Source organism: Perca flavescens, chromosome 4 (assembly GCF_004354835.1).
Source record: "Perca flavescens isolate YP-PL-M2 chromosome 4, PFLA_1.0, whole genome shotgun sequence".
Classification (NCBI taxonomy): Eukaryota; Metazoa; Chordata; class Actinopteri; order Perciformes; family Percidae; genus Perca; species Perca flavescens.
The window spans coordinates 14909359-14934438 of record NC_041334.1 but is presented as its reverse complement, the minus strand read 5'-3'; the positions used below and the strand labels follow the sequence as shown (position 1 = coordinate 14934438).

Here is a 25080-nt window from a genome sequence, read left to right as displayed (position 1 = left end):
TGATGTGACACTGCAACTATTTGAGAAGCATTTTTGCAGCAACATTCTTATTTAACTTTTCTTTTAAAAATTCATAAAAGATGTTCTTTCATTGGTAAAGCATGACGACTTGTAGACTCCTGCAATAGTAATTACACTGTTAGCACGCAGTGTAGGTTTATGCTGCTATTACACACACACACACACACACACACACACACACACACACACACACACACACACAGACAGACAGACAGACAGGCAGCCATACACTCTGCTACTGCTGCCACTTCCATGCATGAATGTCTGGCAAAGCATAAGCTCTCCATTAGCTGCTGTGAGAGGCACTGCTGTCACACGGCCAGCACCACCCCTGCATACAAAACCAGGTTTGGAGCTGCAACCCGGTTATTTTATATTTTGTTATTATTCAATGTCTGGACGTATGATGCAAGCAATTTCCTGATGTAAGCAATCACAAATGAAGAGTGGATTATGGATTAGAGTGTCTCTGGGGCTCCTGATAGCATAAGTGGGTGCTCTCTCAGGTCTGTGTTGGCAAAATGGATTATCTGCTGCGCCCTATAAAAGAACTTTCTCTTTTTTTCCCCCAGCAGTTCAGAACCCATTCGGTGCATTCCATTAGCAAAAGGATTTTGTAGCGTTGGGAGGGGCTGAGGTTCTAAGTCCATATCTGACGCAGTGGGAATAATCCATGAATTGTTGTGGGCTGGAGCTCGTCCAAACTAACAAAGTTGGTCCGTGGCCGTTAGGCAGCGTGACCTTTACAAGGGGAGAGCTATGGATCTTCTGCTTTCCGCGAAGAATCAAATGTGACGCTCTCGCTGCACATCAGCGTTGATTTGTTTAGTGGAACTGGCCTGAGCAGGAACGCGCTGTGTTGAATCCAAATAAAATCAAAAGACATGACCTCAGGTTTTATGTTCACAAGGTCTAAAAAGCATCGCAGCTCAGCATGTGAATTAGCATCAGCCTGCATTATATTTTTTCACGTTGGTTTAAGATGATGTTATAGTATTTTGCCTTTATTGGATAGCGACAGTTCAAGTACAGGTCAGAAGCATCATAAAACATGCAACAAAGGTCCCCAGCCAAAATCAAACTGGGGACTCTCCTGTTATATGGGTCTTAACCACTAGGCAATTTGTAGATCTTAATAAAGCACTAAATATGACAAACTATGGCCTACAGAATTAAGGTTGAATCAAATCCTCTCTGACAAAGGTAGCAGACCAAATCACATTGACATTTGTATTAATGCAAATTACTAATAATCCAGCCTTTAAGCTGCCTTTAATGAACACAATTTTTCACAAGCCCTGGACCATCACAGGTTAACTGTCCCCAGCGAAAAAGAATGCAGCAAGTGAAGAGACGTCACTAGTCCAGACTTGGCTGTAACAACATGGCTGTAGACCTTTTTAGACAGCAGAGATTACAGCTAAAAAGTTTTTTTTTTTTTCTATTACATTATATTGAGCTCTGGTGGGTATTATGGACAAAGCAGAAACTAATAGTTACCCATGTAAAAGTACCCGCGCTGCTGCAATGGTGAATTTTCAAGTGAGATAGTTTTAGTTATGCTAACGACTTAATAGTTGTTTGACTTTGTTCAGGTCACTAAGGGTTCAACTTCAAATATCAAGTATGAATAGAACAGAAAATGGATAGTAACCCACAAGAAAGAAAGGTAAATGAAATGCTAAATGAGGACTGCATTGAGCCATGGAAAATACTGTCGTGCAGGTGTTTCTTTTAGTGTCCAGCCCAATATGACAGTCACCATAACATATCTTATAAATGTAATGATACACGGGAGTTGATCCAGCACACCTCTTCTCCCTCCCAACTTGTCACATACGGATGCTTAGTCAGTGGCCCTACGCGTCAAAGTGTGACGCTCCACGTACCGCTCCAGTGTCAGTATTGCACGTGCAGGGCTGCCTGTAGTGGCTGTAGTAATTATGACGGGAGTAAAAGTAAGTTAGGTGGCGTAGTATTAGGAAACAAAGTCCATGTAGGGAGGAGGGTTGGCGTGGATGAATGGGTCAAACAAACACAGGAGTTTCACCCAGCAGACCGCTGTTTGTGTCTTGCGTGAATCCAAAAGTCAACATATACTTATTTTAACTTGAGTACGTAACTTAACTCACGTAACGTACTTAACTTACGCCACATACAGAACATCCTTAACTTATGTACATAACTTAAGGAACATAACAAACTTATTTATTTTAACCCAAATCATGATCTTTTCCTAAACCTTACCAAGTAGTTCAGTTGCCTAATCTTAACCAGGTGTCAAAGTCTATCGGACTACCCAGCACGTTAAAAAAACGGTTTCCTGACCAAAGTGTCAGTATGTGATGAATTGGGGTGGGGGGAGAATGTGTTGGATCAAGATATTTTATTGTGGAACGTTTTTTGTTGAAAGTTCATATTGTGGTGATGAGTTTAACTTCACAGTATAATCTACAATAAACTGATCTATCATCTTTCTACAATCGTGGATCACTAAATTAAGCCTTCATTCCCAGTTTATGTCCAATGTATTTTAGATTCCTCCTTAGTCATTGATTATCAGTAGTATTTGCTCATCAAGCTTCTGTTTGTCTTGTCTTCTCTGAGATCATTTCAGAAGAAGAAAGTGATCATTTAAAGCCAACACAGAAAACCAGTGAAATCCCCACGCTCCCGAGAGGCGGAATCTCAGTCTGGCTGATCATGCGTTGTATCATGGCAGTTGGATGATCATGTCCACTTTTCCAGCTTTGGGAATTACAAAATCCTTATCTTTTCACAACATCTGGGATGCCCTCACACTAATGCTCATTGTTATTATCTTATCAGCTTAAATACTTTCATCCGGATTTACTTGAACTTTACGAATGCTGTCAGATGAGCATGCAGGGTTTGAAACCCCTACACTACTGTCATCCTATACATCCTCCACCTGGCTCTGGCAAATCCACAGCCATCACGTGATACTAACGTTCATGGTGTTATCCGGTCATATCCAGGATTTTTTAGTTTTGTGGTACTCGCCAAGAAAATATATGATTCGGAATTGTTAGACCAGATTTTATTATTCAGCATTAGAAAAATCAATAAGTAGTTTCCTAAAATTAAAAAAGAAAGAAAAAGAAAATCACTTTAAAACTCATGAATGAAAGAAAATGTAACCTAAGGCTAATTGTGAACTGCAGAGCACAAGCCATAAACAATTACAGATATGTGACATTTTAGAAATTCATTCTACAATTAGTAGAATTGCAAGCATTACTGACTGTATTATCATGCAGTTACCTAGATCAGTTTATAGACAGTAGCTTCAGTCTGAAGATAATATATCTACACTTGTGCCATGTTACATTAACCTTTTCACTTTCTCAAAGTCTGTTACAGTAAGTGCACATGCTGTACAGCTGTGATTTCCAACCACGGTTATGTGTACCCATGAGGTATGAGTTGCCAATGGGTGGTAAACTAGTAAACTAGTAACTACCAGCTACACCTGAACACCATCTACTGGGATTCAGAGTTCATCAAAATTAGTTAGCAAGTGAGCAGATAAGTTAAAATATAGTTAAAAGTGCTGATAAATGGTTGTAATGTGCATTGTCTGTAGTTCAATATAAACTTGACTGAACCTAATTAATAGTATAACATCCAGTTTAAAATCCATTCAAATGAGCGCATTTGGAACGTGATGGATGGTGTTGGTAAACGGGTGCTTGAGCTCATCTGATAGAGCTGTGGAGTTATGTTGGTTGAAAAAAAGTTGGAAACCACTGGTGTACAGCACTCTTACCTACAGGTGAGAGGAGGGGAGACAGACAGAGAGAGCTAGAGAGAAACAAAGAAGTGGATTGGTGGGATTTCAAGCAATTATTCTACATTTTACAGAGTGGCACTTTGAGCGATTGCCCTGGAAAAAACCCTGCAGCAGTTTCCCCTTTTCTCTAAGGTTTAAATCCTTCAGCCATCATTTCACAGACAGATGAGTGACATTCAGTGTGGTTATAGGGTGTTTGGATACTGAGCATTTCTATTCTCAGAAATCATCAAACTAAAGGCACACAGTGAGGAAAAAAAGATTAACTGCTGTGAAGATTTTCTTTTCTTTCATATCAATAATGGTTCCCAAATGCTGTTTTGGTGCGGACACAAGCACAAGTATCCACACACACACACACACACACACACACAAACACACACACTGATTCCCTCTTTTCTCTCCTCACTCTTCATCATCATGCTAACCCTGCGTGTTTCACTCGGCAGGAGACAGAGAGGCTCATTGTTATTCCACAAGGGTCGGCTGATCTCAGCCAAATCTGTCTGTGCCTCGCTCCTCATTCCACATCATTCCTGTATTGTTTGGCTCCCAGGAATCTCTCATCTCTGGGATCTACTAGAAAATGTGGGAAATCTGTGAGTGAAGCCCTCTCCCTGGGGGATTCCGCACCCGAGCCGAGCAAAGACGGAGAGGGAGATGGAAAGAGGAAGGCTTTACTTTGCTCCGAGCGCCTTAGGGCTACAAAGCCAAAGCTGTTCTAATATTGAAAGAAAATGCCTGGCCAAGCTGCATTTTAGTTTTTGCTCAGTTATTATGTGTCACCGGAGGCAGAGTGAAGAGAGTAGCCGGCTCTCTCCTTGAAGGAAGCATGCGTCTCCTTGAACGACCAGAGCTCATCAATAAGTGATGTTCTGTCTCTTCCAGTCTATCACACAGAAGGCAGAGCTGCCTTGATTTGTTTTAGAAGACAGTACCCAACACAATAGTGTCTCTATTCTGCCTATTCGCTCTTCAGATGACATCACTTGTTTTGTAAACTTAAGGCTTTTATAGATTTTTGGACTGGTTTTCAAGCTTCCAGAAAATAGTTTTGAAGTTACTTGGAAATAACTGACACAACTGCAATCACCCCAATGCCCTTTGCCTGTCGGTCCTGTGACTCTGGCTCATCACATTCCAGCAGTCAGAAGACAACTGGGAGCAGTGATAGGGGCGCTTTCTTTTTGTTTTTTTGGCCGCACTGCACCTAATCCCATTTCACAGTGCCATGCTGCTGCGCCAAAATAATCACTTGATGGGAGTTGAAAGTGATTACTACTGTTCACTCTTATCTCCAATGAGTGCAGAGAATAACGTCCAACAACAACAACAACTGCTCGCCTCTGTGATGCCGGGCCAAGTGAGGAGCAGACGAGAGGGGGGATACAACCACACAGAAAAAAAGCCCCTAATGGTTTTTTAATGGTGTGTGTGTGTGTGTGTGTGTAATGTACAAAAGATGCATGCACTGTAAGTCGATTCGCATGGATAAGTAATTAGACCAGTGGTCCATCCCCTTACACACAGCCTGCATATTTAACAATCCCTACTGTAGACATGCAGCTTCTGAATGTTTGGGAGTTGCCACATTGGAGTTTGGGGATAAGTCATAATTATCTGGTCGGATTCCAAATAAATGGCATTAATTTATAATTTAACATAAATTAATGTTTTTGATTTTAAACTGTTTTGCTGCCAATTCCTGAGCCGTATACAATAATAAGGCTAACTGTAAAGCTGGTATCTGTGCAGAAAAAAAGCCAAACATTTCTTTTTGCAATGTCCTGATAAACTGGATCCAATCAAATCCTCAGAAAATAGGATTGACTTATGACTTATTGACTTATTTTTTGTATCTATATACGTATGTAAATACTAGTGCTGTCAAACGATTAAAATATTTAATCGCGAATAATCGCATTAATGTCATAGTTAACTCGCAATTAATCGCAATTAATCTCACATTTTTATCTATTCTAACTATCCCTTGATTTCTTTTTGTCCCATTATTTTTTTTCTCATTTTAATGCTCTTATCAACATGGAAAAGTGGATCGGCTTGCTTTGTGCTTTTGTCGCCTGTCTTTGACGAGGTGGCGGAGAATTCGCATCAGCTGTGTGTTTGGCCATCAAGTGGTATTTCAGACTGGACGTGCTGCGATGATAGCTCAGTTCACAACGACAAAACACACACACATCACTTTGGTCTTGTCAATGGAACCATTTGGCAACTTTTTTAAAGTAAACTTTCCATTCAGAATCTTATTGGCATCCATTTCGGCGTCTCGCGCTCGCCATCCACTCAAAACGTAAGGTTAGCCTACTACTCTTTGGCGGCTCACAAGCCCAAACAAGTGTGTGCAGCGTGCCTGTTGTTCTGTTTCCGGTCTAGCTAGATCCGGTGTGGAGTTGTAGTTTTTCTAACGTTACTAGTTACTAGTTGTGAAAAAAACTACTAAGTTTGCTAGGCCAAAAAGAACGTTAATCTTGCGATAAAACAATGTACGCCGTTAAAATGGGTTTGCATTAACGCCGTTAATAACGCATTTAACTGACAGCACTAGTAAATACTATATTAAGTGTTTGCTTGTACAATTTTCAAGTAAAGTCAAGTAAAACTACCAGGGCCCTTTGCTGCATGTCATGCCCTCTCTCTCCCCGGCCTTTCCTGTCTGTCTCTCTCGCTATCACGGTAAAAGACAGAATGGCAGAAATGCCTAAGTAAAATACACATAAAATACACTACATATAGAGTTTCTCGCTCAAGGACGTGTCAGCATAGCGAACGCTCGCTGTCACAGGGGCATGAACTCGGGGGGCTTTCAGCTGAAGGACCGTCTCGCTACTCACTACATCAGTCTTCCGCTTAGCGTTTCTCCTGACAGCAGCAGCAAAATGAGGGCATTTCCTCACCTGATTGTCAGACATGACATAGAGAGAGTTCCTGTCCAGGGAGAAGGCCATGTCCCGGAGGATGGGGCTGCTATCCTTCATCACGGTCACTGTCTCGTACAGCACTCCTCCCTCCAGAGGACCGTCCACTCTGATCTGCAGAGACACAGACAAATACAGAGAGTGAATTCTAGCTGCAGGACACAGTGACTAATAGTTACTGTACTTTTGTATAGTGGCATCTGTTGTCGACTGTGTATCAATTTAGTATGCCTAGTACGCTTCCTTTTGCATCTGTATGCGAGCTGCCACTTTCCTTTTTGGAGGGAAAATATGAGATCATTAGCATCTTTTCAGTTTGATGACTGAATTTCAATTTTAGCTTTCTTTCTTGCTTCAAATGGTTATAAAACTTTTTTATTCACTTTAGGGGATTGCTGCAATGCCTAACACTTCAGGTCATTTCAGTACATTGTGAAGCAAAAATGTCTATTCACGTTATTTTTTCCAGAGTCACCAACATAGTACGAAATGTCCATTTACATTTTTCTCAATAATGACAAATACACGTATAGTTGTAAATAAACTCTCCTCCAGTATAGCACTCAATTAGCTTAATAACAGAGAAGCCGATAGTGAGCAGTAGCGATATGGAGATGATCAAATATCACAATATTTTTTACCAAATACATGGATGTCGATATTGCAACAATATTGTAGGGTTGACTATTGGTGCTTTCACAAAAATATTTACACAATAAGAGTTTTAATAAATAATCATCAGTAATGTGGAAACAATGACTAAGTGGGTAAAGGCAAATAATAGAACCGCTAGAACAGTCTGGTAAGTTCAGAAAATTAAGCTACGTTCAGACCAAAAATTGGTGGATTTGTATTTGCCGCAGGGTTGTGCGGCGGAGGGAATGTCACTTAATAAAGGGCCCATTTGTGTGACGTCTTGTTGTGTTATTCAACCCCCCAACGTAGCACAAGTAGATTTTTTTATTTATAGATCTAGACCTTTCCGACCGCACTTGAAGGTAGCTTTATTTCACAGGAGAGAGAGAAAGAAATGAGACGAGCGAGACACAGCGAGTACTTTGTTGTTGCAGGAAACATTCAGCTATTGAACAAACTCCAGGCCAGTTTAGTGCTTGTGTTTCATTGTTTACCCTTGTAGTGTTTTAAAAGTTTCTTGTGGCAGCGATAAAGTTAGTGATGTTTCCTGTTTACTGTACGTGATTCTGTTGGTACCCGATCTGTGCTGCCTGCACGATCCGTCATGCACATGCGCAAGATGTTCGGGCATGTGCAGATGATAATCCTGTTTTACGAGGATCTACGACACTGCACAATCTGTTCCACACTTCTGGTCGTAGTTGTAGCGGTCTGCCGTTAGCCTCCACTGGGAAGCTAACGTTAGTTTAGCTAACAGCTAATTCTAATTATGGCAGCTTGATTCAGTCTAAAATATCGTTAACTCAAACTAAACTCTGGGAAAAGCAGGCTACAGCTAAATGAAGACTTTACAGTAATAACAATAAAGACAAGTATTGATTGATTGTATTTTAAATGAGCACAAGTAGAACTGACGTAACAGCTGTTATATATTTTAACGGTTATTTTCAGGTTTTATTTTGAGGGTCTTTTAAAGTTATTACATGCTGTCTCAGCTAGCGGTTAGCCAAATTAGCTGTTAGCTAAACTAACGTTAGCTTCCCGGTGGAGGGGGCTAACGGCAGACTGCTACAGCTACGACCGGAAGCGTGGAACAGATTGTGCAGTGTTGTAAATCCTCGTAAAACAGGATTATCATCTGCGCATGCACAAACATCTTGCGCATGACGGATCGTGCAGGCATCACAGATTGGGTACCGACAGATTCTCACACCGCTTCAAAACACACTGTCAAGTCAGATCTCCAGTTATATGATTGGCCACCGCAGCGTGATGTGTGGTTGTGTTTCTCCAAAAGTTGAGGTTTCAACGTTGACGGCCGACGCAGGCAGTGTGAATGAGGCCTAACAGCCATGACGCTGTAGTTGAGATTTGAAACGTGTTCAGTGAGCTTAGCCTTAATTTGACTTTAGAATGACTTTCAAGCAGCAATCTTTTGCAAGCATGGAGAACACATGCCCACTGGTGAAGGGTTTTCAATTATCTTCTCCCACCTCTGCCTACAAACAAGATGTGCTGTTGCAGTGAAGCAAACAAATAAGCAGGGCTGTCTTTGTAATAAGTGGCTTACTGATGTTGGAGCTGTCGAAAGGCAGCCTCGTGAGGATGTGAAACTGTTTGTAAAGATGTAAAGTGGTGAGTAAGCTAGAAGACCCTTTATTATTGCTGAAATAAACTACCCGTTAGTGTTAAAATGTATACATTTTCATCTGCTTACCAAAAAGACCTCCTTGTTTGTTTGGTTTATATTGCGTAACCATGCCCAATCAGCTTTGCACCACAAAAATACTATTTCACAAAAATACCTTGCATCATACAGCAATGATAATTTGACACTCGATATATAAGTCAGAAATGTGAAATGGGGAGAAAAGTCTGAATTAAGCAGGATAGCTAGAGAAAAAAAATCCTTATTAGCTATGCAAACCCAGGTTGAAGCTTTATTTAAATTCCAGGGAGATCATTAACCATGTGATGCAATTACAGTAAAGCTGAATTAATTTCTCAATCGTATTATTTGAAATAAAAGCAAGATAATGAGGAATTGGAGCAGAGAATTGTGGAAGTGTTGCGATACGTCTGCAGTGTGATCATGGTATTCTTCACTGCATGCATTCTGACGCATGAACTTAGGCGACCTCGCCACCCAAATCAAATTTGACTGCAGAAGATTTTGAATGCGTGCCAGGTCTAGCTCGCACACATGGTGGCAGAGCCTCAGTAGTCGCTCAATGGGGACAGTCAATCAATACAAACTGATTACATGATTGGATCCCCTGGGCACCAAAACTTCATCAATCAATCACGCCTCCACCTTCCTGGCAGCTGTGCCTCTCCAACCGTCTGCTCCACCCCCCAAAAATGAAGAAAGGAGAGAGTGTGTGTGTGTGTGTGTGTGTGTGTGTGTGTGTGTGTGCGCGCGTGCGCGCAAAAACTTGGGGGTACAGGGAGGATGGGGCATCATCTTTCACATACAACAACACTAAAGTAATGAGCACAATAGTGACAAGATATGGTCTGTTGATTCTGGATCATAAGAACAGACTGTCTCTCCCACTGGTTATTTCCTCGACACTGTGCACACACCACGCTATCCTTTGAAACGGTTATTTCATAGACAGATTTATTTTTTATAATAGAAATTTTAGGGCTAAGCTTCTTTCTCTCTCGCTCATTGTCTGGTTTCTTTTTCTTGCCCTGTCTTCTCTTGCTCCTATTCTTCCTCCACCTCCTGCTTATCCTATTCCTCCTCTCCCGTAACACTATCCCACGCAGTAATGGAGACAGTTTACATTATTGTTTCCCACACTCTTCATTCTATATAAATAGCATAAAAAGCAGAGCATGTAAGCATTTCTGTGGTGAAACAATGTTAAAATAAAATAGAACAATTGTCTAGAGACAGAGCGATACTGAGTCATGTGGGTTTTCAGTTGAGGATGATGAGACTGACTAAGGGCCATGGGTGCAGGGATAAGCTCAGACAAATACTGACCCATCATGACCGATCCGTGGTGTTTGATTTCAGTGGATTTGAAAGTGTTTTTTTATCATTTAAAACAGGGCTGGCCAGGCAGAAGCCCTCTGGGAGTACAACAGGTCCTTAATCTCTCCTTAAACCCCACAGCTCTATAATGGGAGTAAGGCAGGTTTAATTGGTTTTATAATGAGCCTGCTTGTAGGAAATGACACACAAGGTTGCACACACACGCATTCCCACCTACACACACACACACACACACACAGGCATGAAAACAAAGACACACACACTTGCATGCAAACAGACTGCAAACTGACTCTTTTGTTGGTTGCCCTCATTAGATTTGTAGTTGTAAATTATGTACATGATTACTTGTTTGATCAATACACTATCATGGATTATTGCATATCAGGAACATACACCCAATATGTAACAATCCATATAGAGCCAAATTAGGCCCCATCTTCACTTGTTATGAATAATTAGGCCCCCAGGAAGTGCATTTAACCCTGCAGCAAATGTTTGCAGGATTGCAATGGGAAAAAAAACCTACGGCACCAAAAGCATTTTCCCCATTGTAAAAAAGGGACATCTGTAAAACTGCCAGGACACCTCAAACGGCAAACAGGGTCAGTTACGACTCTTTTTATTCTGAATTTTTAATCCATGGACTTTTTATATTTGATCAACTTCCTTCTAGCTGGGAAAAGCGATTTAAAAACCTATGACATCACCATAGCCGAGCAGGAACTTGCGGGCGGGGCCAGCGGGAGAAACACAACATATTCAGTGGGCCGCATATCACAGAAGCTTAGAAACTTTTTTGGCGTATGTGCTAGGTAAGCAACTCCACTGGACTGAATAGGTGCCATATTGGGATCCAGTATCCAGTTTATATAATACATCTATGGTATCCATAAATAAATAAAACACATTGTTGAATCCTATTTGGGAAGGACAGGACTAAAAACAAGACTAAAATTACATCATCTTTACAGTCTTTGACTCACGCCGCTCCCTCACCTACAGATATTTTAGGGATTATACTGGTCAGGGGTCAGATATATGCTACAAAAGCTCAGTGCACCTTCTGTATGATCAAATGTGTTCAAATTAGCTGCCATTGACCCTGTGCATGGGTGTTTACACAAAGCTCTTACAGTTCAATATCTAGCTAGAATGCGACAACTGGATTTCAATCCACCTTGAATGCTTCTTGATTGCATTTGTACCTAGATATTACATATCAAAAGAGCTATCTGATCCGACCGAAATGAATGAAGTGACTAAGTGCAAATTAGGTCTTATTTAAGTAGTTAGGACACTTTGTTCAAAGTCAATATGAACAACTACATATTTCCCAAAACCCCCAGTAAACCTCGTTTTAAAATTCAAGCAGATTCCTCTTGTGTGGTCCATGTCATGTAACAGAAGAACTGAACTGATTTGCCATTAATACCACATGTTCATATGACCTCAGCGAGCTCCTCATTTCAATTTCTCTTCCCAGCTTCTCACAGCTGACGAGGATATATATATTTAACCCATGAATAATATTTAAACCAATAACAGCATTGTCTTCCTGCTGCTGAAATACCATTGCAGAACCTGCAATGGAATATAAACAACCCAGATTAGCATGGTTTCCACAAACAGATATGCAACCTGAGCCCATGTGCTCTTAACGAAAACAGCCTCCCTTTCTCGTAGCTGGGTTTGCATCTTAAATGCTCGGCTGCACTCTCATCCTGTGAGAGCCAAAGAAAACAAAACAAAAAAACCCAGACTTCTTAGATGTCACTTGGCTTGAGTCGGGTTGGCTCCGTTGTAAAGCTGCCAGACCTTGCATGAGCAATACACTCACCCAAATGTCTCTCCAGTGAGTATTTACATATGGGGTTGATTTTGAGATTCATTTCAGGCTATGATTTTATTCGTGCTGAGAGGAAGTATACATGGAAATCTCCCCGAACCCCTGCTTTTCCGCTGCAGATTGAGAAACATTGTAAAACAGATGATTACTTTGTTTATGTGGTAATGGCTGTCCAATCTAAAAAAGTGTGTCCATATGTGGCCAGCCGGTCTGTGCCCTCCACATTCACCCAGCTAACCTAAACATATGGATGATGACCCAGGAGGCATGGAGCACTCTGTTAAACCAATCATTCCCAATCTGCCACTCTGACAAGGTTTCATCTGTCCCTGAAGACCGCTCTGACCGACTTGAACCAAACACAAAGAGGTCGGTTCATTTATTCAACAACAAACTTGTCTTCTTCAGTCTTTGCATGGGATTTTGCTGGAAACCAGTGATTCATCCTGTATGCAAACATCGGAATTACAGTGAAGTATTGTGTTTTGCATAAAAAAACCACCAAAAGTAAATAAGTCACAATTGGGCAGGAAACTACACACATCTTCCATAACACTGGGTAAGGGGCACAGAATGAAAATACGTGCACGACCAGATATGGAGTAAATGTACACAGACTGTGAGCAAGACCTATTTTGGCAACAGCTTGACTCAATATTGTGACACGGGGCATGCAGCGACATAAGGGCCAGACAACTGGCCACCTTTTAAGGTTGAGTGGCTGTGCATATGGTCCGATGGAGGATGACAGCCGAGGAGAGCGGGCATTGATTAGCCCATATACCCATCACGCCTCTGTGAATGCTAATGAGACAAAGCTAAGGATAGAGCTGAGCTGATGCGGCGGATGAAAACAAATAGCGTTCAGGGGAGGAGGGGTCACTGAGGTGGAGTTGTGTATTACAGGACAGAACTAATCATTCAGCCATCACATTAACTAACAGTACAGTCACAAAGCCAAGTGTATTGATCATAGCCACTAGATACGCTGTATGTCGGTAAGTGCCCATAACTTAACGCGATTACCAACTGGGTCGGAAGAAAGGTCATGGCGTGTCACGTGTGTGTGCGTGTTCATGCATGTGTGTTTTTGAGGGTTATTGTTAAAAGCCTCCCAGCTGCAGCAGCCAACATTTTCAGTTTGCTCTAACCTTCAGCTGCATGGCGAGTTTCCAAGTCCTTATACTACAATTTCTACAACTTAACCACATTCTCCTCTGTCTCTGCATGTTCACTTCTTTTCTCTCTCCTTGAGGACATGGTTTCCTGTTCTCTGTTTCCTGTCCTCCTCCGCACGCCCCCCTGTCCCTCCAATCATTCCCATTGTTTGTCGGGTTCCCATGGCCCACCAACAAAAGCAGTGGGAGGGGGACAGTGGAACCATTAACGGCACCCGTATGGTCTTCATTTTACTGACCGCAATGTAGTCACAGTCCTCTTGTGTGTATGTGAGTGAGCAGGAGGAAGAAAAGAAAGAGAGGAAAGTGAGGACAAAAACAGTTTGAGAAAGAGATGGAGCTGCTAAATAAAACTGCAGTCAGAAAAAGCAGAGACATGAACACTTTTCTACCTTTCTGTTATCACAAAATTGCCTCCCTTAATACCATTCACTATTTCAGCTGAACTGAGACATCTAATGGCGATCCGCTCTGAAGACTTTCACCCTCAGGTCCAGCTCCCTTCTGGCAGTTATGAAAATTCTTTTCAGTTGGTGCCCCTCCCCTCCTCTGAAACTCCATTCTTATGCTTTCAATCACCAAATCTCCAAAATCGTGACTTTGAAAAGTCCAAGTCGTTTAGCCGTGCTCTGGAGAATTTCCCCACCCGGTCAACTCTCAAGAAGCCATATTGAATCCACTATTTGCGCATGAGAGTATTTAACTAAAGCTTTATTTGTTGTGAGCTTGACATTTCCAACCATTTCTAGGGAAATACCGCTGCTGAGTAGCTGAAGCCACTGAGGTAATGTGCTGGTCGGTTTTTATTTTGTTCAGCAACACTGCAACCCCTTCATATTGCAGCGTGCGCATCCTTCACAGTTATATTTACCAGCACTGAGTTAATTATCTTACAGTGATTGATCAGTAAAGGCATCAGTGGCTCACTCAAAAGCAGTGTTGAGGCAGCTGCAGGGATCAAATTTGTGATGCTTCAGTTAAAGGACCATTTCTCCACCAGACCTCCCTCCCCAGCATGTGGAGAGTGAGATGGAATCTTTAAATATTAAATGGTTTAATCATATGATAAAATATTACTGCAGTTGCTTTGTGGCAGGTAAGACACTGATTTCTCTCTGAATTGGAATGCACTCTAAATATTAGTAGAAACTCGGAACATCTTGATACTGAGTTGCAAGATCCTCGTCTTAGCACTCACTATGTCAGGGAAGCATCCGGTTGCACTGTGTATGCCATTGTAGTCCTTCTGAGTATTACGGCGCTCTGCTGAAACTATTCCTCAGAAAATCAATTCCACTCAACACCTGTTATGTGTTTGAGGCTGCCACAGGATAAGCAAAAGTATGTTATTCTACAGTGTGTTTGCTGCTCACTTATACTGTACTTGCTAGGATTCAGGAGCATGGAGACATAATTCTGCTGTCCTTCCTAAGTGGAAAAGTGAAATGGACCATTTATTTACAAATCAAACTACAATGCTACTCAAACCACATTTTGAGTCTCTTTACCGATTTGAGTTGTTTTGTTCAGTTCAGTCAGTAGTCACTTGTCAGTAGTCACTGACTGTGATTCACTGTTTTTTTCTAAAATAAGTGACCACTTCATCATTTACTATAAATGCATTGCATGATTGGATGGATGCATCAGTGAGCCATAACTTGACTCTTCATAATGCTACAACCTTATGGAACTGCTTTTTACTGTGTGCAGTTCAGTAGTGATGTCAGTCTCTTTCTGGTTCAAGTTTTTTTCTTTCTGGGCATAGATATGCACCGTTTATGCGATTATTGCTCAGCAGCCACCTGTCTGCTACAGAATTATTGCATCATGATTGTTTATCTTGCTTTGGCAGTCGTTTAGTAACTCAAAAGGTAATACATTAGCTGAGCTGCTAGGTACATACAGTGGCTAAGCTCTAATGCTAAAAGCTACTGATTTGGTTGGTGACAATGGCATCAAAGATTTGTCTGTACATGTACCAAATTCACCTCTACTCTCTCCACCTAACCAAGCTTCTTTCAATATGTGTTCATGTTTATTAAAACATTATGTATCTCAGGCTCTGCCTTCTGGTTTGTGAGCTCCGGCACAGTCTTTGTCACATTTGCTCAGAATTTGTTGTTTGTCACACCACCAAACTCAATATTGTTGCAATAAATGGTTAAAACCTTGATGTGACTGCTAACGAGGGGAAATTGTGCCATCGGCGCCAATGAAAGTTGCATCTACCAACACCTCCTGCCTTTAGACTGGAATAGATTTAAATAAGGATCAGTGAGATAATGGCTTTTACCTGGATTCACCTCATTAGCGTGCATGCATACAAAGTGTAAAAGCCCCTTTTGTAATCAGCCCAGAGCTACCTACAGGGTTAGGGTGGTCATATTACTCAGCTAAAATCAACGACCTAAGGCAACAAAACTGTGACAGGTGATGATAGAAATATCCTGTTCTATATCTGGACTAGGAGTAGCCTTATCGAGAGACATTGATGGACTCATCCATATGGTGCATGGAGCCTGGATGGTGAGACTGTTGTTTATCCCTGTGACCTTTCACCCCAGCTACACCCTTCCTGTGGCAGGCTTGACCTTTGCAATGGCCCTGCTGCTGGAATGATCCGCTGATGGCATTTATTGTCATGCCCCATTTCCACTCAGCCTGTCCATTTGGGGGTGATGGAATAGGATTCGAGAGGTGACCCCGGTGCTCCTGGAGGCTCCTGGGAGTCTGAATCATGGCTGCTCGTTCTCTCAGTGTAATGACAAACTCTGGCCTTTAGACACTATGCACTTAGAGCAGTAATGACGGATTCCTTATGCTCCTAACCCAACCTTTCCTGAACACATACAAAGCATACATTTTGCTCTGTTTTTTATTGATCTAACTTCTCTTTCTTCCATATTTAGGAAGGAATCCCTCTTTCTTTTTCTAACTGAAGATCTAAGTCTTTTTACCTCTGTCTTTATTGTTTCTCTCTACCTTTGCCATTTTTCTGTCTTTGTCTCACATTGTCTGTCCCAGATTCTTCTTTTTCTCTGTCTGTCAGGCTATCTTGTCTTTTTTCCCCGATGGCTCATCCAATGAAAGAGCTGCAGTGATGCTATCTGCGCTCCGAGTCTGGACCCGTGTGTGTGTGTGTGTGTGTGTGTGTGTGTGTGTGTGTGTGTGTGTGTGTGTGTGTGTGTGTGTGTGTGTGTGTGTGTGTGTGTGTGTGTGTGTGTGTGTGTGTGTGTGTGTTTGTGTGTGTCAGACAGATTGCTCCTCATAAGACTGAGGCCCCCAGGCTAATGTCACAACAGTCCTCTCACACATTTCCTCAGTCAGCTGCATGCCTGTACGACTGTGCAGTAAGCAGAGCCAGCGGTGCTACCAAGTCAATCCAGTTAGATCAAAGAATGAGCCTTATAAGAACTTGATTATGAGATATCATTACAGTATGCATTTGAAATCAAACATGATGGACAATGAGTTAAATCAACTTCATGAGCCCCTCAGAAAGAGGTCATTGAATGTCTGTGGGCCTTGAGGGATCCTACATGTATAGCTGTGAAATAAATCACTATGGTGGATGATGCTTTCCTATAGATGCCTGTTTTCTGTACGTGGCATCACATCTATAGCGTTCTTTTGTTTGTTTGCTTTGCTTTGTTTGCCTACCTTATTGTGTTAAAGTTGTTGTTCAGTGAGTTTCAAACGTACATCGATACATCATAGTTAGGCATGCCAAGGAGCATTAAGGGGTCAGTATGCTGTAAAGTGCTTGTCAGAGTGCCAAACAGCATCTGAAACCATCTCACACCTTTCTGATTTTTGTAACTGTATGAAACCAACAATCATGTCCACTTCACTCAATCATTGACCAGGTGTGCAGAGTTGAGAAATTAGACCTGAAATCATTAGTCGATTGACAAAAAAAATTGCAACTATTTTAATAATGAGATCATTGTTTCAGTCATTTCCCCAAGCAAATATGCCACACATTCTCGGATTGTAGTGTCTTAAATGAGAAGATTTGAGGCAATTTCTGTCATTTGCATTTATTTATTATTTTCTAACCCCATTTTTTGAGCCAGAATGAATAATCAATAATTGATTCATTAATTACGAAAAAAATGGTAGATTAATCCAAAATCAGTAGCCCTAAAAGGGTCAAAAATTAAGCTTCTCTCTCATGCTCTATTTTTTTCATTCATCACTCAACTTCTTAGTTTAACACCATAAAGGCACCTGATGATGCAAGCACGGAAGCAGCAGAAACCTAATACTAAAGGAATACTAAAGTTACACTTAAAAGCATAAGGCTGGCAATATCTTTTAAATTTTTTTTTATTGTTAAATAAAGCTGAGCACTGTCCTTTTTAGCGAATGCTACTCAAATGGGAGTAAAAAGTGCACTTGTTGCGGTTTATTTTCAGCTGCAGATTTGGTGTGTTCGTGAGTATTTATGGCAGCGGAACAGTGTATATGGGCTGACTCAAAATAAACTACAGTGCCCATATTCATCATAATACAAAAACATGTCACCAAGTGCAACACTGTGGCTTAAGGATGTGTTTTTAATAGTCTTTTTGGACAACAATGGAGGTCTGTGGCACAGAGGAATAAGATATATCATGATTAAGGATACACAAGCAGTATTACTAGTATACATTTATGTTTTTTGTCTTTTTATTGGATTTATTGACAATAAGAAAAAAATTGCCAGGCCTTTGAGACCTTGAAGACAGGAACAAGAAATTCATAGAACTTTAAAGTCAGAGTAAAGCAAAATCAGTGATTTTTCAATATAGCCTACATGTTAGAAAATACTTGTTGAAAACATATGAAGAAAATAAACTGTGTAGTACTCAATTGTGGAGTTAGACAATAGACAATTGTGGGCGTCCTAAAATCATGGTTTAATGATGCACTAAAGTCATGGTTAACATAACCCCTCCCCCCTACTGTATAAAAACGATGTTGTGCCATTGTGTGCTACTTGCTTAGTATGTGCTAGTGAACTAACACAGCTGCAACAAGAGTCAGTCGATGCCAGCGGCCAATGGCAGCGGCTCGTTCTTCCGCTCAGTGCCCCAAGTGTCTAAAGAGCAGAGAATACTGCTTATTGTTTCATGATTTAGAAACCTCATTTTATATACTTGGGCGATTTTTGTGCTCCTTCACAGACAGACTCAGAGCACATTTATTTTTGCTTTACCAGGACATTACAATAATAAGAAAACTAATGTTAGGCTTTGAAATAAGGAAAACTCAAATTAGAATTGTTAGACAAGTAAATTAATTGTATTTTCTTGTTTTCTTGTGCCTTATAAGGTGAAGGATTTAGTGGAGTGATTTGAACCTGCCTACAAGATACAGAGAACACTTACAAATCTAATGATGTTTTATTAACATGTAAAAATCCATGTCAAGCACACAAAGATAATGTGAAGTGGACTTTTAAGTATTTTGTAATGCTAAACGCTGTTCAAACCAAAATCCACCAGGACATGTGTTAAACAAGAGGCACTAGAGCTGCATAATTTCCTGTTACTAAAACAACTAATACAAAGGGATCGAAGGAACAAGCATGTGCTTCAGTTGCAGCTCAAGTTGTCACAGGCGGAAATTTACATTGGTTTGTCCTCGGTCCAAAGGCTGCAGATGTAGTGCTGCATGATTATTGCACCTTTGTTCAGCTGCATAATGTCCCACATAATCACCATGATATACAGTATTAAACACAACCAGTTATGCTAATTAGGCCATTAATTTATCATATTATTGCACTAATTAGTGTTAATGGATTATTATTACATTATTACATAAATCATACTTGCAAACTCAGAAGGGCTGAAAAAGGTGACACCCCGGATCCCGCCCCCCCCAAATAAAAACTCTTTCGATCTACACAATTCACGTGGTTGACATTTTCCCATCTAAGATGCCGATTTTCGCCGAAAAGCGACTAGTTTGCAGGTATGATAAATGCACCACAGTGGTGAGACGCAAAAACACCTGTGAGTGATGAATCTCAGTGGTGTATTCTCATGGTCGACTGACAAATGATGTAATATGAAGTTTGGTGGAAAAAACCTTTTTTGTGATTTAACTAAAGGGACATTGCACCAATTTTACACGTAAGTTAATTAGTCATGGTGAGTGCAACACAGCCTGTGAAAATGTTTTTTTTCTTGTCTTTGTTAAGTCTGAGAAAGTGATGATGTCACAATGATGTCATCAGGGTTATCTTGACTTTGGCATTGGCCCTTCAAATTCTTAACAGCAAGCCTGCGTTACAAACTGTGGGCATGGAGTTAGACATGAGCATTTAGGAGACAGGGAAGGTCTAACCAAAAGGGGAAATGCAGGTTCCAGTGTGTTTGGAGTTTGACTCCCCAAACTAGGAACTAAATGTCAGGATATCTCTGGCTCTGCTGTATCAAGTTTGACTATTCTTGTTGTAGTCTGTCCCCAAACTTTATGGAAGTGTCATACTAAATTGCTGGTGTAGTATTTTAAACTTTGAATTATTAGGTTGTGTTGTCAGTCTCTCAGAATCATCAGTTAGCATTAAAATTGTTTTATATGCTCATGTCTCATCAGGTCAAGGATTTAGGGGAGTGACTTCAAATGTTATTAGATTTTTCCCAAATCACCCAGTGACACAGCCATCCTGCTGAATTTGTTGTTAGTTGGCACAGAACATTTTATCTATCATAGAAATGTGTCCTTTTAAGTGTTGTTATTTCTGTGCTTGGACTGATGCTGGACATTGATGCTACTTCTACAGTTTCATCAATCTTTCTGTGGCTAGTTTCCATTAGCTAGCCACCTTTGTAAGAACATGACTTTCCCATTCTTAACCCCGCCTACTAAGCTCTGAGGAGTTGATTGTTTTGCCAACCATTGGAAATAGCCATGAATGGGCATGACATCAGACCTATTTGAATCACTGCACAAATCTGAGATGCCAATAGGTCATCAATAGCAGCCTTGAGAAATCGTTGTTGTGTTTTGAGTAAATAAGTGATGTTACTAGTCATCAAGAGGATCTGGTTACCTCTCTTGAGCATTTCGCTTTAAACAACCAGACAATCCCTCAGTATGCTCTCACCTTCTTCAGCCGTCCACTCCTGGTCCCCAGGAAGATCACACTGTGTCCATTGTAGACGTAGGAGGTGACAGAGGTCAGCCTGTCCCTGCTCTCAGTGTACACCGTCCGACCCGACACCAGCTGGGAACCCCCGAGGGGCTGGTTTATATCCAGGCCACAGAAGTGATCATCAATGGGAACAGGCTGTGTGGAGAGAGGGGGGGGGATGGACAGATGGGTGTTGGGGTGAAGATGAAGAAGGCATTAAGAATATGAAGGCAGAGAGGTGTTATTTGAGAAGGTGTGGGGAAGAAAACAGGAGAAAATGTGAAAGGAGGGAGGGATTGAAAAGGGAAGAGAGTGAGAGGAAGGAGGAGTGGGGATGACACATGTAAGGAGGGGAGGTGGAGGTAACGAGAGAGAGAGGGAAGAGCGTAAGTGGGAGCCAGAAAAATGACTGAGATCACTGTAGACACATACAAATACAAGACGAGAACTCAAGCTGACCTGTGGCAAGCCTAACATGCATTAAGCGCACAATATTCAGGGTTAAAAACGGTTACTTCAAAAGGGTTCGGGCTGCCGCCTTTATCAGCAAGCCTCGGTGCAGCCAAATTTGCGGAGCAGACTAATTGCTGATGGCAAACACGAGAAACTCTGTGTATTTTGCGCCCGTTTCTGTGATTTTTAGATCACTTGATCTGACATCACACAAACACACAGCACAAGATATGTCAGGTTTAAGCATCAAAGAGAGCTGCATGCTTTGCAGTCCTGTTACATATTTTGTACTAACATGCAAACCTTTGCTAATTGCCTGTCGCTCAGTGTATGAATACCTTTTTTAGGGCAGCTAATTTCTTATTTTACATCCTCGACTTCTAACGCATATTAGCTCTTACTGTTGTTTTTCTTTCATCAAGCAAAGTGCCTCAGCTTTACTGATTGTGATTAGTGAAATAAGCTCAGTGTAAACAAAAACTTCTTATCTCACCACATATAAGCCATTTTCTTTCTGGCTATAGTATGCGTGCATTCAACTCTTCTCTTTTGAAACTTATTGTACATATATCTGTGAATATTCTTAACAGTTGCATTTGTTACTGTTCACTGCTTGCAAAATTGCCAGCCTAAAATTCTGCAGCTGAATTTTTAATGGCATACCTTTTATAACTACTTGGAAATGTTAGATGTTAAATTAGAAATATGAGCGCTTCATCTAACTTCCAGGTCGGCCTTCATAAATACTTCATCATCCCTTCACTTAGTCATCCCTGCAACAAAGACATTGGTCTTTTTAAGTAATTATCTTAAGATAGGCGCATTTAAAAATCTTGACACGGGAAAGAAAATATCTTGATCTTTCACTTTCAAGATATCCACTTTCACAGGAAAGAAAATAGTTTGATCTTTCACTGAGTAATTAATCATTGAACCAAAGAAACAGTATCTAATCACATCTTAAAAAAGCAGAACCGCTGCTTTTCATTTACAGTCCACTTTAGATATAAAGCCCTTTTGGTTAACTGCACAGCAAGAGTTAATTACAAATTATTATGTGTCTCTGTCCTCCCTCAGCTGCTTTTATGGATAACATTACTGAACATCTTATTTGTTTATTGGCATGGTGGAATCAAAGTTCATGTTGTGAACCAACAGAGCAAAGGATGCGATGAATATCATTGTTTTCATGATTCGCTTTCAAGTTGTTTCCATGAAAGCCACTCATTATGCAGAATTATAGCTTTCACAAAGAACAGACTTGGACATTTACAAGAAAGCCCTTTTCTCAAGATCAAGAACAGGTCTCAGAGGGCTCTAATACAGCTGACAGCGACAAGAGTAGAAGGAAGGAGATGGGGGGGGGGGGGGGGAGAGAGAGACAGGGGAGGAGAAGTAGGCGGGAGTGAGTGCCCAAACCCCTGAATGAAATCAAAGCTCTATACAAAACTCCTGTGATTAGCATTTTGGAATTAATCTCCTCCAGCTCTTCTGCTCTTGTGGGAAACCTGAATGGTGTCTTCAGCACAGCTCTGGCTGACGGCCTATCAGCTATTTAGGCTTCAGTCATGGTTGTAGATAAGCTTTCAGTAAATCTATATCAGTGCAGCTCACCACCTTTCATAGTTGGTCTGTTTCAGGAGGCAAAATGTCTGTACATTTCACCTACCGCCTTGGTGCACTGCACGTCCTTTCCCAGCAGCCAGTGCAGCTCCAGGTTTCCCTCTCCGTGGTAGCAGGACTGCAGTCGCTCCTTGATGCGAGCGTTGATGTCCTGGATGGTGAAGACGCAGAGAGCGGAGTGATCTGGAGGGTCGTGGCACTGCTTCTGTCCCTTGGAGAACACGGCAAAGAGCACGTCCTCCTGGGCGCTGATGTTGAGCGACTTTGCCAGAACCCTGCCGGCCTTAGACAGGTAAGCCGCCTGCAGCAGACGGTACTCCTCGCCTTTATGTACGCACCCCACAGGAAGCGACACGTATGAGTGGAACTTCTTGTCACCTTTGCAGAGGCGGATGATGCGAGAGGTGTAAAACAGGTCGCCAGGGGAGCCGCCAGCAGGCATCCCGTTCTCAGGCGTCTCCGGCTGCACGGTCATGAAGTAGACGAAGCTGCCGCTAGCGAAGCCGTAGATGTAGTAGATGTCAAAGTGTGGGACAAGAGCCAGTGTGTCCGAGGGGATTTTAATAAGAGAGGAAACAAAGTCAGTGTGAAGCTCGTAGTCCAGCATGGCAGAGGATTCTGGGTCGCGAGGCAGCTTGCGGCTGGAGATAGTTGGGAAGTAGTCCTGTTTGCCACCGACGGCCGTGCCGATGTACAGAGTGGCATCCTGACCCTGCGAGGGAACAACAACCCCGTACATCGTCCCTGTCTGGTAGTCACTGGACAGGTAGTGTTCCTTTTTGTGCGTGGGCTCCACGAGGATGAACAAGTCATCCAGCCTCATCAGCTTGCAGACGCCCTGGTAGAGACTCCCGCAGGCCAGCAGCCGGTTGTGAGAGTAGTCGATGAGCAACAGTTTGTTCACGTTATCGGTAGAGGCAAGAGGCTCAGAACAGGGCTGGACAATCAGCGGAGGATAACACGCTTTGTTGTCATACTCTGGCCCCGTGTCATGGGACACCAGGAGGGTGAGATTAGCTGACAACTTGTAGATTCGGTTGACAGCTCCGACGTACAGAGCTCCAGTAGACTGATGCACAGTCAGGTGGTTCAGCGACCACTCCCTCCTCTCTGATTGGAAGGTGTTCAGAGTCTGTCCAACAGTCGTCTTTTGATTCACAGAGATTAGAGTCAATAGCCACAGTGCCAGGGGCCATGACATGGCCTTTAGTGGACAGGGACCTTTAGCGAGGCCGCAGTAAGTCCATCCTTTATCCGAGCACGTTCCCATCCCCACAGGGCCCAAAAAAAATACCAAGCTCGTACAAAACACCTGGGATCGTGTGTCACCTGGGAGCAAGACTGTGCTGAAAAAGATGAGCTGAAGTGCGGTCTCGTTCTCCTCAAGTGATCTTTACATCATTCTGAAAGAGAGAATAAAGACATTTGTTTTAAACTCAAAAGAGCCTTGATTCTTCGAGAGGGAAAAACTGCTTTCAGGGTATCATTAGACACTTCATCTAAAAACCTAGAAATAAATGTACTTGTTTTTCCCTCTTTCTCTACTTAGTCAGACACATGAGACATCAAAGAAACAAGTAGTCATTTGTTCAAACTGCCTCCCCATATTTACTAGCCCGAGAGATGGTCCAATATTCCCCCTATCAACAGGGGGGCTCATTATATTGCATCTCTGGAAGAGAGAACTAACTGTGGTCTATTACTTGAACAAAGCAGTGACACACTGTAGCTTTGCCTTCCCTCTGTTTGGGTGGCTAATTAAATGATCCAAATGTATTAATTATGCTTCCATATTTTGGGCTCCCTGTTTTCCTTTCTCCCCTCTGCCTTGTTCGTTTAAGTGGTTGAATCCAGGAGGAATTAATCACTCTCCACTGCGGCCGACATTCCTAAATTAATCAGGCTTTTTCTAGGGATGGCAGGGAGTCATTAGAGATTCAGAGCCAGGCAGCATCAACCCTCACACTTCCCTGTTTAATATCATTTGCATATTTTATGTAGATATTTCTAGGGGACAAACAATGTCCCTCAAACACACGATGGACTGGAGGATGAATGAGTTAGACACATGGCAAAGGATGTTTGATGTGTTTGTGACAGTTTTTTTACCCTTGTCATAACAATTGTGATGTACAATATGTTTTAGTTTGTGGTGTTTCTTATACAGATGAGACAAAATAAGCTAATTTGCAACAAAAAACAGGAATAAAGAGAGATGTTTAGTGAATGCAACACAAGCATCGTAGATAAAGTGGCTTCACATACGCCGTTACTTCATCGTGGTCCATTAATGGAGTAATAAAACTGCCTGCATAGGAGGACGGATCATAAATTAAGACACCTACATCACCCTAAATCCTGTCCATGGGCCACCAGAAGCTTCTCCAATCTGGCCCCTAAAGGTTCTTTCTATCTCCCCCTTTTTTATCGCCAGCAGCCC

General features: G+C 41.8%; 1 protein-coding gene across 1 annotated transcript in view; it reads right to left on the bottom strand.

The window, feature by feature from the left end:
* Positions 1 to 23841, bottom strand: part of LOC114554010 (plexin-A2) — a 69528-nt gene extending 45687 nt beyond the window's left edge. The window contains exons 1-3 of the mRNA XM_028575538.1: positions 22687 to 23841; positions 20538 to 20720; positions 6751 to 6885 (exon numbers count right to left, since the gene is read on the bottom strand). Of these exons, the coding sequence (XP_028431339.1) occupies positions 6751 to 6885; positions 20538 to 20720; positions 22687 to 23841 (1473 nt within the window). The remainder of the gene's footprint in view (positions 1 to 6750; positions 6886 to 20537; positions 20721 to 22686) is intronic.
* Positions 23842 to 25080: the final 1239 nt, after the last annotated feature.